At 50.2% G+C, this 15,484-nt stretch overlaps 1 protein-coding gene across 1 annotated transcript; it reads right to left on the reverse strand.

The window, feature by feature from the left end:
* Nucleotides 1–74: 74 nt before the first annotated feature.
* On the reverse strand, nt 75–13,222 carry GCNA (germ cell nuclear acidic peptidase). The gene is made up of 10 exons (XM_087722479.1): nt 13,206–13,222; nt 12,824–12,924; nt 11,692–11,755; nt 9,344–9,399; nt 7,544–7,897; nt 6,686–6,860; nt 4,913–5,054; nt 4,186–4,324; nt 1,521–1,725; nt 75–519 (listed from the first exon to the last, which is right to left on the reverse strand). The coding sequence occupies exons 1-10, from the start codon at nt 13,220–13,222 to the stop codon at nt 285–287; spliced, it is 1,488 nt and encodes a 495-aa protein (XP_087578605.1). The 3' UTR covers nt 75–284.
* Nucleotides 13,223–15,484: the final 2,262 nt, after the last annotated feature.

The following is a 15,484-nucleotide window of genomic DNA, read 5'->3' on the forward strand; positions in this document are numbered from 1 at the left end:
TATTGGGGGGGGGGGCACCACTATGGAGAAACACAGCAATATTTACACCTGCATCATTGTAATTAGAAATAAAATACAAGCAGAACAATTTATTAGTACTTAATAACATATGCTTGATTCGACGCTCTAGGAGAGAATGAACACATACAAATACATGTAACATACAAATAGCATTTCAAAGGCCGAATTAAGACAATGGTTTTCCATCGGCCTCGGTCTCCTCCTCTGCATCAGAGAACCTCATTCTGCCACCATTGGTCTGGAGCTGCCTGCCAGGCGTTCAATCAAGTACGGGAGGCGAAGTCCGCACTGAGCTTCCTCATTATGGCTCCGTGGCTCAGGCCCTGCTGAGAGTGTTTCACGGAACTGTAGTTTTCCTTCACGTATTTTGCAAATGGAGCGAGTGGGGCTTTGGCCGGGGTGCCATCTTTGAGCTTGGGCTGGCAAAGCTCCAGCTGCCCCTTGCAAAAAGCACAGACAAAGCGCTGTGTGTCCAGGGATTTGGAGTGGCGCCCAATTCTGAAAGGCAAACACAAGGTGTCTTTGAAGACAGAAATCTGCAAAGGAGAGGCGACGGCGGCATGCATTGACAGCTGAAATTATAGAAGCAAAACCTTCAGAAAATAGGTTTATTATCTGACTGATTCCCAGGTGATTGAGCACAAACTATTAACATCTCCAGCATAAACAATAGCCCTCAAAAACTCTATGCCTAATTCTATCTTGAAAATACTGTAAGCTGTAAGCAAGAACCAATCACCTATCCTTAATACTATCTTTACAGTCAACCTGTAAAATTCTACTACCTACAGGTGAGCAGGCAGGTGGCCACAGTGGGCACTGTGGAGGGCTGGAGAGTATGCAGAGCATGGATAGATGGGTACCACAAGCGGTAACCAGGTGGGCGAAAAAGTAGCAGGGGAAACGAGTGAGTATTCAAGCCACCTGGTCTTGAGCCTCAAAACTGCTGCAGACGACAACACTTTGTGGCTCTCTGGTTCTCCCGTGCCAGCAGTTTGCTGACTTCAGGGGAGAACGCCAGTCTTCGCTTTGAAACCTTCCAATGCCCTCTTTTCCGTGCGAGATCGTATCTCAGCTGTGCCGAGTATTAAAAAAAGAAAACATATCCAACGCGGAGCCTCTTGTAGCTAAGGCCCATAATCACCTGGATCAATTCACAGGTTGAACTCCTGAGCTGCCTCCCCTTCCAAGGGAAGGACCCCCGGGGCCCAGCGCCTGGGGACACTCCAACCTCAACCCTCTTTAGCTCCTACCACAATTCTAACCATTTCAACAGGCAGCCAAGAAAAGGATCAAGATATCCCAGTTTCAGAAAAGCACAAGGCACACGTTCCCCATACATTTAACATTTCAAAATGATACAATTGAAATGGACTCCCGTCTAAATAGAGCAGGTGAGTGGAGCTATTGGGAGAATGATTTACCAAATAGCAGACGACGCAGCACCCGTCAGTTAAAGAGAAAAAGTACCGCTAGGCGAAAGGAAATTCTCCACTCACGTGTTTTTGCACTGTAAGCACTCATAAGTAAACTTGTATTTTATCTCATAGTTGTGGCACCGTGAGACCACTGGGAGCTCCGGGTGAATCGTAGCAGACTTCTTGGCATATAAATTCCAGAATCGCCCGTGCCCGTCTCGAACACCGTGGATCAACCACGTCGCCGCATGACACAGTTCATGGATGAGGGTGTCTCGAAGTCGATCTAACCGTGGCATGAAATGAGAGAGCAATGGAACTTCTCTGTAGGTCTGTATGCCATCATGCGCTTTGCTCCGAGTCCAAGCATAAAACCTTAACTCTGCCAGGCAAGTATGGAAGTCCCAACTGAACCGACCTATTCTTATTCGTGCCTCAGCACAGGAATCTACTCAACTGACGCTTAGTGATATTTTAACACTGGGTGACGGTCAACAGAATCCAAGAGGTGTCGGACTTAGTTTGTAGCTACATAGCGACTCTAGGCTGATTCCTCTTTTGACTCCGTCCCCAGGTTCCCCCACCCCCTCTCCTACAATCATGTTCCCCTTAATGCTTTATACTGGAGCTGAACATTTAGCCAAGAAATGCCATTAAAAACCACCATCTAAACTATATAGGATACATGATATCCTTATAAGGTTTAAGGTTTCTCCTGTTTGACTAGAGTCGTGTTTGACTCTAAGGAGGCAGTGTTCATTTCCGTCTCACAGCCAAAGAGCCAGCGTTGTCTGAAGACATTTCCATGGCCATGTGGCCAGCATGGCTGTATGCCAGAGGCACAGAGAACGGTTACCTTCCCACCTAAGTGGTACCTGTTTATCTACTCGCTTTGGCCTGTTTTCCGACTGCTAGGGGGCAGAAGAACTAGTAATATAGTATCTTTATTCATACAAGCAATACAAGGATGTTGCTAGTTTAAATCCATGAAACGATAAGCGGCCAATTTCCCCCAGTTGGCCTGATTTCTTGCCACTATTTATTAAGAACAAAAATTGATCAAGGTAGGTGAGGCTCCCAGTACTGCAGAAGAGCTAAAGGTTGCTTCAATTTAGAAGGACAACTACTTGGATGCTGCTGAACAACCCTCAGGAAGTCCAATTCGCATAAACATTGGAGTGGGCAGGGGGGAAAAGGGGAACAGGTAATGTAAAAAAGCCAAATGGCTTGGACAATGCAATTGTCCAAGTTGTATTAAAAGAAGAAATCTGCAACTCTTCCTCTCCCTGCCTCCCTCTACCATTCCTGGACGATAAGAAATCAGAGGAATGGTTTTCAATTTCACGCCAAAAACACGGCTGAAGCTTCAGAGGGGAAGTCTCTTTCTAAGACCAGCCTGATGCTACAATCGGTCTGGTGCTGGAGACAGCTATTATCCCACATTATCCATAGGATTTCTAGGCGAAAAACAGTAAACTGAAGTACAACGAAGAGCTGGCAAACAGACCGGCTCCTGCGATCCCTCTCGGAACATGAAGAGGACTTGTGATCACCCACAAGTGCTCTGGACAGTCGCTCCTCACGAGGAAACCGCAAGATCGGTGTCTCCGGGGGTGAGAGTGTAAGAGCTCTGGGGGAATGCCATCTCTGCTCAAACAGTGGTCAGTGCTTTTATAGACATAGGGATCACGTACTACCTTTTCTAATAGGTTTTGGAAATTTCTTTTTAATTGCTTGTTATTAGGAATCTTTGCAACAAGGTTTTAGTCTACCAGGTGAGTTACCTTTAATTCTTAATAAAAGAAGTTTTAAATACAAATTTAAGGACTTTTTAAAACATTTTTCTGAATAAATAGCAAAAGCACGATTATAATATTGACTTTGAAAAATTATACTAGGGGTCCAGATAGATTTGAAATAAGATTTAGAATTTAATTATAAGGATTCTTTTCACAAGAAAATGCTGTTGTTTTGGATTCTTTTTTTAAAAAAATGATAGGATGAGACTTTGAAGAATGCCCATTAAAAGGAACCAGGGAGATCTAAAGATTACAATTAAAAGAGAACACTTAAATTTGACTTACTAATACAGAATGGAACAAAATATTTTAACATGGGACATACTGAAGAATATATGTGAACAATGGATCCAGAGGTTAATTTTAGGAACTAAAATTATGGAAGATGAACAAGATTTACCAAACAAGACTGAGACTGACCTAAAAGTGGATTTAAAAATGAAAGGCCACAATAATGATATGGAAAAAGTTGTTATGCTGGACATACAAATGAAACCGACTGATGTCTTAATAATAAAAAAGGATGTACAAATAAGAAACCAAGACTGACTTGGATAATTTTCTTACACTGGATTTACAAAAGAGAATATTTCCCTTTTCTTTGTCCATTACCACTGAGTATCCTGTTGAAATCTCTCATATCTGATCATAGCAAGTGGTATCCCCCTCCTCACCTCCAACTCAGAGGGCTAAAGGAGAGTTTGGGAGGTCCTTGGTGCTCTCTGAGCTTGGCTGTTTTCTTGCAGACGTTTCATGACTCAAACTAGGGAACAGCATCAGGGCAGTTTGGGGAATGAAGAAAACTGCAAGAAAACAACCAAGCTCAGAAAGCACCAAGGACTCCCCCCCCCCCCCCATTTCAATCTTCTCTGTAGAAGGGAATCTGCCTTTGCGTCAATGCAATCTGGGACCACACCTGTCCTGGTCAGAGAAGCACGAGGGCCCACCTGCAGAATCACAGACTTTTTCTGACAGCATTATCCTGGCATAACGCTGCGTCTCTGGTTCCTTCAGCTGGCCAGTTACACAGCACCCTGCTGTCTTCTGCATCTTCTTATTCCAGGTGATCTCCATTCTCTCAGGCAGCTAAGAGAAATAACAGGCAACAAGAGAGACTTCCAAAGCTATAACTGTTGGGCTGAGCTCTTAGCAGATGCTCCTTTTGCTGCAGGTTTCACATTCCTTGTTGCAGAAACCTGGGTGGGAGGCAAGCGGCAGACATCGGCACGGGGCCAAGGCCGAGATGTGACTCCAAAGGCCGGGTCAAGGTGGGATTCTCCACTGCCGCTTGGCATAGAAGCACTCCCCTCGAGCCACCCACTTGGATCCAGCAAGCCGTTCTGCCCACACTACTGCCAAATGGCCAGCTTGGATGAGAGAGGCCAATTTCCCCCACCTGTCTCCCCTGGAGGAGAAAGAGGGGAAAAATTTCCTCCAAGTCTGGCTGGTCTTGGGCAGTGGGCCGGTAGCATGTGGCAGGCATTTCTTCATCTGTCTCCTGCCACAGCCCGGCACTAGAACAAGCGCTGCTTCCGCTTCACATGTTTGGCTGAGGAGAGCGGGCTTCGGAGAGGAGACCACGATGGAAGGGAAACAAAGCTTTTGGGAAGCTGAGCCAGGCAACGTGGATCCCCAGCTAACAGTACCTGCATCTATAACCCCCAAATTCCCTACCTTTCCCTCAAAGATAGAACGGTTGTAAAAAGAATACAGCCTATGAGCCAGCCCTTCCTTCTCGCTCCGGAAATGTTTTGCTAGTTGGGATTCTGGGTCTGACAACTCCTGCAGGAAGCAGCCCTGGACGTGGCAGGGTCCCCTGGGAAGAGAAAAGCCGAGAGACAGCTGGAAGAGCAGCCCACCCTCCTCTCCTCCTTGGGGAGGCAGGACACGGTCTGCCTCGGATAACACAGCTTTGAGCTTTCCACCCCAATCAACGTTTAATCCTGAGAAGCAGGTTGAAAACATGAATAAAATAACGTCTCTCGAAGAACTGGGCAGGACTGGGCAACTTTCAACTTTCCATCCATGATTGCCTGAGTAGAAAAGCCCCAGATCTCCTGAAATGAACATTAGCCTGTTTCTAACCACAGAACGCGCAGAGACGTGTTCTATTTCCTTCATCCCGGTCGTTCTCCCCATATTCCAAATATTATATATTGCAACAGAAATACCAGGCCAAAACTGGGATATTAAAGGCACTTGTACACAATGTGTATTATTCCTTTGCTTGTGTGTGCTGTGGGGGAAATCGGTCTTCAGATAACTAGGTTTAAGACAAAGAGAACCTGGCTTTGCAATGTCTAACTCAGTGTTTTTCAACCTTGGCAACTTGAAGATGTCTGGACTTCAACTCCCAGAATTCCCCAGCCAGCATTCGCTGGCTGGGGAATTCTGGGAGTTGAAGTCCAGACATCTTCAAGTTGCCAAGGTTGAAAAACACTGGTCTAACTCACCGTGGCCAGTTTTAAGGTTTTATTAGAACAGTCCCACCACAACTCCTGAATCTCAAGAGGCAAACGGTCCTTTTGACTAAGATGCAAATGTTTTCTTTAACTGAAACCACAGTTATCTCTGTGGATAACAGATGGACAGGAAGTAGCCCGAGATCTATAACGTCATTAGGAATATGTATGCGTGCATCATTTCCCCCTCCCTTCTGAAATAAATAAATAAATATGAGCTCATCTCTTTCTCTGCAGAGGTGGCCCCCCCACTACTCTGGAGGTTGCAAGGCTCTGGATGGATGCCACGGGGCTTGGAGTCAACCCAGCAAGACCGAGTGGCTCTGGGTACTTGGGGCTTTTGGTGACAAGGTTCTTCCACTAGTCCTGAATTGGGTGGCACTGCCCCAGGCAGGCCTAGTGAGAAATCTGGGGGTCCTCGGTTAGGGTACCCTTTAGTGGTCAAAACGAAATATTGGAAGAACCAAGCATCCTAGAAGATCAGAAGCCAGACGGCGGCTTTCCCACCGTGATTCGCCTGTCTCTTTAGAAATGACGCCGGCCTCCCCAGGGAAGGATTCCCTGACGATGGTGAAGGCCGAGGAGGGCCTTTGGGGAGAAACTGGGCACCATCTTGAGCTCTATTTGCAATCCAGAAAGTAGCATTGCACTGTATTTTTTGCAGCTTATTTTGATCTGTGGAAAACCCAGCGGTTCTATTTTGGCCAGCATGAATCAATTACAATCCATTACTATTCAGCAGCATATAAGTTTGATAAACAAACGGAGAAAGAAATATACCTAGAAGGATCCAGGTCCAAACAGTGCTAAATTATAAAAACAGCCATCAGCAGATGTCAGCCCCTTAAAAAGTTTTCAGCGGTCTCAAAGCCACTTTGCAAGTTTTCTTCGCTCTCTGTGAAAATGTTTCCCCCAACGGATGTGTGAAAAATTGGCCAGCCATTTGGAGCCTGAAAGTAATAGTACAGAAGCGGCAGAGACTCACCTCTTTGGCGTCTGAGTAACTGACTGAGTGATATCCACGAGGGCCGTGCTCTTGGAAGTCCCAGGGGAACGCGGTGCGCGAGCAGGAGCAGGGATCCCGGCTGCTGAGGGAAGGCTGCCCTCTCTCTTGGCAGCCGCGGCTGGGCTCTCAAGGAAAGACCCCAGGCCTCTCTCCTCTGCAAGTGGCAAAGAGGACGCTCAGCACGGAGCTGCCAATCAACCTGACCGGGCCTGGCCCACCAGATGGGAATGGCGGCAAGGCAAAGGACTGCCCGCGTTGGCTTCCTGATTGGCAGCTCTTCCATCCCCAAGGCCCAAGCGAGGAGACCAAGGGCGGAGGACACAGCAGGACAAAGAGACCAGCTGTAACAGCCTGCAGAAACCCACAGGCACTGTGACGAAGATGGGCCTTTATCATCCTTTGCGGAATGGCCCAAGTGGCTGAAACAACGGGGAGGACTCGAAAAGGGCTGGATTTACACTTCCCTCCCTCCTTCCCTCAACTCGAAATTCTACAGAGAGAGCTTTCCTTTGGCCCATTACTGGAGGCAGGAAGACCCAACACCACACAACAATATTCCCACCACCGAGAGCTTTATTCCAAGGTACCGGTTACGGCCCCCCACCCCCACCCCCCCGTGCTCATCCTCCCTCCCAGCTCAACCGTGGGTTTCCTTGGGGTCCGTGCTCCCATAGGGGTCCAGGAAGAGGAACGGCTGCCACAATGGCACACACCCCTGAGAGGCTTATTGCTTCCGATCCTGAACAACCTACACCTGCCACAACTCCTCCAAAAGCCCCCCTGTATGCACGGCCCAGCCAAGCCCTACACCAAGCCCGGGAAAGGGCCGCCTCTTACCACGGGGGCTTTGCGGGCTCCCGGCCCTCTTGGCTTCGGGGAAGAACATCCTTTGCTTCATGCGAACCACAAGGCTCTCCATCTCCTCATCGGAGCTCTCCAGCTCCCTTGAGCTCCGCCGCTGGCTCTGGGGGAGGAAAGCGCCTGGCCTCCGCCAGGAAGCAGCAGAGCCCCTCCGGGGAGAGGTAAGGAACAGGCGATGGGAGGGATTCCCCGGGAGGCCTCCGACAAAGACGGGATTGTCCTCACGGTCGGGGTCACTGAACGGGAGTGGGGAGAAAACAGACCCAGCAGAGCAGGCAGGCGCCCTTCCAGCACCATTGGAGGCTTTTGCTGCGTGGAGAGGTCGTGATTCTGCAACAGAACAGATCAACAGAATTGGAAGGGACCTCAGAGGTCTTCTAGTCCAACCCGTTGCTCTGGCAGGAAATTTCTCCTTAGTTTTAGATTGCTTCTCTCCTTGATTAGTTTCCCTCCAATGCAATTAAACATTCTCAACATTTTATTTATTTATTAAACTTTCATGCCACCCACATCCTCAAAATCTCCTAAGCCTGTCTTCAAACGGAGCATTTTCACAAGTAGAAGAGAGCTTCCCCGGAGTTCCCCTTGACGGAAATTGCTGGCCGCTCACTTCCTTCCCAGTCTACCCTACAATGCTGCCTTTCCTGGTGGCGCCTCATCCACACATAATCCCTGACAGTTTTATGACATCAGTCAAAGTTAGCTTGGCATCATGAACTAGTTGGGCATAAGTTTTACATAAAATTAGTTAGCCCATGATCACGGGGTCTCATTTATTTCAAGTTCATGGCAGCAACCAACAACAAAGGAGACTCTTAAGATCAGGCCAAATGTCAGCCTGCCTCTTTACTTTCTTTCACGCCAGCTGCCATGGAAATGGGGTGCCACCACCACCCCCGAAAGCGATGGGTATTTGGGAGGGGTTGCGTGCAGGAGGTGAAAGTGGAATTTCTGAGAAGCGATGAGGAGGCCTGGATTCAGGCCAGCTCGGGTTGTTTAACATCTTCAAGGCCAACCATCCTGGAGGAGCAATGCACCTGGACCAGAGACATTCCCAAAACATCTTCCTGGCCAATTTGTCTCTTCAGGCACATTTTGCTTCAGACCTTGCCTGACTTTTGCTGCAATCAGTTCTTTCCTAGTCAAAGTACCTTTTCTCTGAATCTATGGAGTCAAAGGTTTTCTTTCCTCGGGATTGATCAGAGGCAGCCCTGACACCAACAATCAAGAGGTAAACTATACCCCAATCAAGGAACTGCCAGACAAGCTGACAGTAAATAGTCCAGCCCAAGAATCTCTAAGACCACCCACATCCCCACTGATAGGACAATCCATTAGAATATAAACTGAGGGCAAACCCCACTCCCTACTAAGACTGATGATGCTACCTAGCTTGGGTAATGAAATATTTGCAAGAAAATAGAGAGCATCAAATGAGAGTCTGCCGGCACCTTTTCTGCAGATGCAGCCCGCTGACCCTTCCACTAGGTAAGGGAGAGGGAGGGCATGACACGAGGGTGTTTAGCCTTATTCCCAGGGAATTTAACTGAAAGACTCTGGCCCTTTAGCGTGGCTGCAAGAGTGCCGTCCAACAGCAATCATAACTTTACAATCTCCTTCAGTCGGCATTTCCAACTGCTGTGCAAAAGGGGCTGCCTTGTACCAAATCAGATGCTGAACCAGCACTCTCCCTCTTTAAGAATTTGGGAAAGAAAAAAGCAGATAAACTTTGCCAAGCCCTGCTCCCAAAAGGTTGGGGGAGGTTGACTCACTTGCCTTTTGCTGCAGGTCCATGCTTATCTTCAGGAGAGCTAAAAAAATTCTCCTTTGAACTTTGCAGATGGAGAAATGGGAAAAAAATAGAGTTAAGAATTAGACTCTGGAAGCAAATAAGGATTTTTAAAACTCCCCCCTTCCCACCCCTTCCACCCGAGGAGGTTAGCAGGCCCTGCAGCCCAAGACTTGTGAAAGGCCCACCTTTACATCCCTGAACCCTAAACCCAGGCAGGCACTTCTTGGACCTCAGAGAGGCCCTCCCAAAGCCCCCCCCCCAAACCAAATGTCAGGCGCAAAAAGGCAGATCCATGTGTAACTGATTTACAGGAATCTTCTCAACTGATGGCCGGCACTTCGTTAGTTAGATAAGGGTCCGTCAGGAGGGTGTGTGTGTGTGGGGGGGGGAGTTTGGACTTTGCTTGTGGCTCTCTAGTGATGCTAGGATAACCCCAATGGTCCTTTTCCGTCAAGAGGCAAATGGACTTTCTGGTTTTTCTCTGAAGACTTTGAAGTTTCGCTTCTCACCCAGGAGGTTTCTTCATTTCTGACTGGATGGTGGGGAATGAAAGGATTTATATTCCTTGCAGATAGCTGGTCATTTGCATTCTTTTAAAGAGTTGTTGAGGTCACTTCGAGGTTTATTTGTATCCTCAGGGTCACCTGAGTGGTGCAAATGGGTCAGTTCTGGTATTCAAAATTTTTTTACTACCGGTTCCGTGGGCTTATTTTGTGGGTGTGGCTTGATCGCCATGTGACATGGGCGGGCTTCGTGGTCATGTGACTAGGGAGGCGTAGCTCCAAAATCTTTTCCAAAGAGACTTGGGGATCAGCATGTAGGGTAGATGTGACATGTGCTGTAACTACCCCTTCAAAATCAACGCGCCAAGAGTGCGCCATTGCTCGCTTACCCGGCTGTCATGTCCACAGTGTAAATAACTAAATATGCCATTACTAAGGCACCGGGACCTTTCTGCCACCGGCCTGTTGAGGCTGTGGGCTCCTGCTCCCAGAACTGCTCTCTGGCCAGCGGCTGCTACCAATGCAGCTCCCGGAGGTTGCCATGAGCCTCTCCAACTGCTTGACTGTGCCGGGAGAGTGTGAGGCCAGGCACGGAGTGAGATAGCCGTCCAGGAGGACCTTGCCTTCCGTGGTGTCAGACTGCTCTCCCAGCGAGGTAGAAGAGAGAGAGAGAGAAGCTGCCTGGCTGTGAAGGGACAGGGAAGCAGTTGACTTCAGGGCAAATGGGAACGGCTTCCAGCCAGAGAGAGGCTCCGGGAACAGGAGCCCGCAGCCTCGCCAGGCCCTGGTGCCTTAGCGATGGCCTATCTAGTCAACGTGGTCATGATAGCCAAATAAGCGAATGCCGGCACACTCTTGGCGGTGGGTGAGCTCCAAGCGGCGGTGGGGATGAGCTCTCAGCACTTTTCCCAACAGATGCAAGCAGTTTATAGCAGACGAGCCGCAGGAAAATCTCAGGGGAGCCTCACTGACCTTTTGCCCGCTGCCTCGAGCTCACCACCACCACCCCGCCCCACCACTTGGAACTCCAGATGGCGAGCGGGGCGGTGGAGGCAAGCTTTCAGCACTTTTTCCCAACAGACCCGGGCGGTTTATAGCAGATGAGCAGCAGGAAAAACCTGGGGGATCCTCACTCACCCTTTGCCCGCTCCCTGGACCTCCAAGCGGGGGGAGGGGGGGGACAATAGCAATAGCAGTAGACTTATATACCGCTTCATAGGCCTTTCAGGCCTCTCTAAGCGGTTTACAGAGAGTCACCATATTGCCCCCAACAATCTGGGTCCTCATTTTACCCACCTCGGAAGGATGGAAGGCTGAGTCAACCCTGAGCCGGTGAGATTTGAACCGCTGACCTGCTGATCTAGCAGTAGCCTGCAGTGCTGCATTTAACCACTGCGCCACCTTGGCTCTTGGGACGGCAGCGGCAAGCTCCAAGTGGCAGGGGGGAGGGCGGCAGCAGCAGCAGTGGGTGAAAGGTGAGCTTTCCCTCCAAGCTGGGGGGTCCCCTGCAACACCAGCGGCTTCAGTAGACACTAGCCTGGCGGGGGTGGGGGTGGTGGGCAGCCCGACAAGCTTCAAGCCATGCGAAGGCTTGGGAAGGGCTTCGGTGTACATACTGTATATTGGTCAAATTATTTATTTAATTTACAGGATTTACAGGATTATTAAGGTAACTGCAAAAACTATGTAGAAATGAACACGGCTCTTTTAAAATTTTGTTTATTAAACATAAATCACACACCCTTTGCCCAATCAGACCTTAAAATGTTTAAAACTGAATATGTTTCAGAAAGTCCAAATCAACGTAAAGTACTAAATTTCGGACATACCTGCTGTTTCTTGTCCTTGGTGTGCAACATGAAGCAGATCTGGGGAGTCTCATCCTAGACAAAACTAAATCAAGCCATAGAAGGAAACAAAATGATTAAAGTCTCCAAAAGACAACTTAAAAGCAAATTAAATTAAGAATTCGCTTCTCTTTCAGGCTCTTTCGGGCCTAATGGGAAGGCCACGAGGCTTAGCAAATATCTCACTTAGCAACAGTAATTTTGGGCTCAATTGTGGTCATAAGTCAAGGACTACCTTAGCAATTGACTCATATGTAAGGTGGGAAGGCAAGAGGGGAACGTAAGTAAATGCCGCATCTGCTTCAAGGTCACCTGGCATATCAAGCTGCATACCGTCCTGTACTTGGGACTGACCATTTTGAAAACACCCTGCCTGAACCCGATTGGCTACACGGAGTGGGCAATGGGAGGTAACCGAGGGAGGGAAAAGTTGAATTTAGGGACAGAGTGGTCAATGCCTGGAATGCTCTGCCTGACTCTGTGGTTTCTTCCCCAAACCCCCACAAATTTAACCTTAGACTGTCTACTGTCGACCTCACCCCATTCCTAAGAGGTCTGTAAGGGGCGTGCATAAGTGCACCAAAGTGCCTACCGTCCCTGTCCGAATGTCCCCATTTATTCATTTACTGTGTTCATAATCATGTTTATATTGTCATCTTATACATGCTTGACTAATAATAATAAATAAAAATAAATAAATTTTAGCGTGTGATTTTCAGTTCTGGCTTTGAAGTGCTGCAATATACTTCACTATATCTTTCTCAACAAAAAGAGCCCAGGGTCGTTTCTATTTAGAGGTTTAACTTGCAGGTCTGACGTTTTGCGACCTTCTGAAAAGCAAGGTCAATGAGGAAGCCAGATTCACTTCAGAATCGTGTCCCTAACTTAACAACTGCAGTGATTCACTCAACAACTGTGACAAGAAAGGTCGTAAAATGGAGCAAAATTCACTTAACGAATGTTCCCTTTAGCAACAGAAGCTTTGGGCTCAACTGTGGTCGTAAGCCGAGGACTGCCTGTAGTAGAAAGCGAGCAGAGAGGCAAACAGAACTGAAAGTCATACTCCCCCCAAGGTGCTTCCTGGACTTCTGCAGGTTAACTTTTACATACTTACGGTTCTCAAATTCCTCGTCGCTGCCTGAAGACGATGAGCTGTAAAACAGATGTGACAGGAGGACGATTGGGGGCTGAACGGCCGAGAACCAAACTCTCCGGCTGCAAGGAAAAAAGGCGCTTCCAGGGGCACAGAGGCCCTTTGAAAGGCAGGCAACGCTCCCCAATCAAAAGCCCCGAAGGAAACCAAAGGTCCAGGCCTTGGACTGGACACACACCCCCCCCTGTCGAAGCTCTCCGCCCTCCACACCCAACACCCTCCTCGGGGCAACGGGGAGCAGCTCAGCCCGCCCGCCCCGCTTGGCGTTCCCAGAGGTCGCCCTCGAAACCGGGCATCAACCTCCTCACGAAGAGTCCCCCGCCAGAGCCGGAACTGCGCTCACCCTCCGCGCCGAGCCATCGCGCCAAGGCCGGGACCTCCGGCGGGCCGGGAAACAGAGGGCCGCTCCTCGAATTTCCCGCCTCGGCGCGCGATGATGACGCGCCCGCGGCTCCGACCATAGAGAGGGAGGCCGCTCCCCACAGGCGGTGGGCGGAGTTCGGGGCCTCTCCCGGCGCGGTGATGGCGGCTGCCGCCTTCGGGTCACCCACGACCGGACTCCGCGGCTTGCGCGCGGAGAACCGGAGAACGAGGAGCCTTTCGGGAGAGCCAACCGGCGACGGGCTCGCAAGACCACCAGGAGGCCTGCGTGGCTGAGGCGCAGCTGCGGCGCGAAGGCCGAGGGCGAAATCAGAGAGAAGGTTTCGCTTCCTCCAGAAAGCGCCGGTCCTGGTGGAGGCGCGCCCCGCAAGGAGCCCCAGAGGGGGGGGGTGCTCCTTCCACCGGATCGGGCAGCCCGAGGCTCCTGGGTACGTGGGGCAGCCGAGCCCCTCTCGGAAGAGAACCCCGAGGGCTTCCGCAGGCCCCGAAGAAGGCGCGCCTGGCGCTCCCCCCGCCCCCCCCAGCCTCTCCCTTAGGGCCGCCCTGGGAGGCTGGAGAAGGAGCCTCGGCGGCCACCCACCCACCCGCCCGCCCTCCCGGTCGCCCTCCAGTCCCCGGGAGGCTCCTGGCGCTGGGCGGGGCTGACCCAGGGGAGGCTGCAAGAGAATGCCGGCTCTTCCCTGCCAGCCGCTCCTCCTTGTGCCGGCCACACGTCCAAGCGCTCGGCTTTGGCACCCATCGCTTTTGGGGCTCCAGGCGTTCCCGACAAGGGCAGCTGGCGATCCTCCTGGCGACAGTACAGCTTCCCGTTGGAAGGACCGGGGAGGGCAACTGGTGGGCATCAAAGGAAAGGACCGCAGGCAGAAGGGCAGATGATAGCTGTCAATCAAGGGCAGCGAAGTCTGCGTCCAGGAGAGAGGGGGGGGGATCCTCCTTCATTGGGGCAGAGTTCTCTTCCAGACGAATGCAGAATGTTGGGGGGGGGCGTCTTTGGGACATTAGAGGAGCTGCATAGCTGGGTGGGGGAGGAGAAGGCAGCTGGGGTTGGAAAGGTAGTGGGAGGGGGGGAGGTCCCCCTCGGCAAGAGGGCTCCTGGTCATGGGACTTTGAGAGAAGCCTCCAGGTGAGTCAGCTTAGGTGGGACGCTCCTCCTGAGCCCCCTGCTAGGCAAGCTTGCCAGCAACATCTTGTTGATGCAGGAAACCGCTGAGTCAGTTCCCAGCCCCTCTGCTTGACTGTTCTCAGAAAGCCCTTATCCAGCAAAGCTGTCTGGCCCTTGGACCCAGGGACAAGCTCTGCTGTCAGAGAACTTTCGCCTAGCACTCCAAGGAAGCCAACCCACCTCCACCTGACCCTTCCCTTGGCCAGCAAGACAGATTTTCCAGATGGTCAGATTTGTCTATGGCTCCAGGGAATTTATACAGGTGTGACCTGTCTCAGAGGAAATTTGGCCATGTGCAGTGCCTGCTTCATCCCACTTCTTAAAAGGCAGCTTTCCAGATCTTTGCATGCTGGGATGAGTGTGTGCAAAAGCCCACTCAGGCCTAGCTGTCTCCAAGGAGGGCCCCGCCAAACCGCCTTCCTTGCCTGCTTGGGGTGGATGTTCAGAAATGCCACTCCTGCAGAACCCGGCTGTTATAACCGAGGGGGCTGTTACGTTCCGCGTTCATTACTTTGGAAGCAGAGTCTGGATGCTGAAATTGCCTCTTGAGGGATTTAGGAAGAACAAACCTGGGTTCTGGGTAATAAGGACCTTTCGGGAGACTTCTAGAAACCCCCTGGAGGGAAAGCAAGGCTGTGACTTCTGCCCCTTCAAAACAAAACAGCAAGCTCAGCCCTCTGTTGCCTTGACCCTTTAACTTCTGGCTGGTCCTTGGTGGGTTAGGGCTTCCTCTTTCAAAAGTCCTGGATTGTTTACTTCCACTCAAAAAAAAAAAAACAGATTTCTGCCATTTTGTTCTTTTTTACTAAAGCTTCAAAATGTTTTATTTTACTGCATGCGCTATGGAAGCGCCTGGGGGCCAAAAGACATGCTCAGCCTTTGAATGCCAGTGCCTGCCCCCATCAAGGTCACTTCACCCAGACTCAACCCAACACTTGTGTTTCTATCACATGCTTTGCCCAAACACAAATCTATGATGGCGTGACATGTTTTGTGATTTAACAAGATACAGCTTACCATGTAGATAACTTCCTTTTCCATATACCCTGAATCACAAGATACAAAGCCCACTTTACCCT

The sequence above is a fragment of the Thamnophis sirtalis genome, unplaced genomic scaffold, assembly GCF_051295495.1.
Source record: "Thamnophis sirtalis isolate CommonGarterSnake01/CBP01778 unplaced genomic scaffold, rThaSir2_p1.2 scaffold_9, whole genome shotgun sequence".
Taxonomy (NCBI): domain Eukaryota; kingdom Metazoa; phylum Chordata; class Lepidosauria; order Squamata; family Natricidae; genus Thamnophis; species Thamnophis sirtalis.

Coding starts and splice junctions, on each gene's coding strand:
- GCNA (XM_087722479.1), bottom strand. Junction 11,756..12,823: donor CGACGAGGAATTTGAGAACC/GTAAGTATGTAA, acceptor GGCTTGATTTAG/TTTTGTCTAGGATGAGACTC. Junction 5,055..6,685: donor GTTACTCAGACGCCAAAGAG/GTGAGTCTCTGC, acceptor TTCTCTTCCCAG/GGGACCCTGCCACGTCCAGG.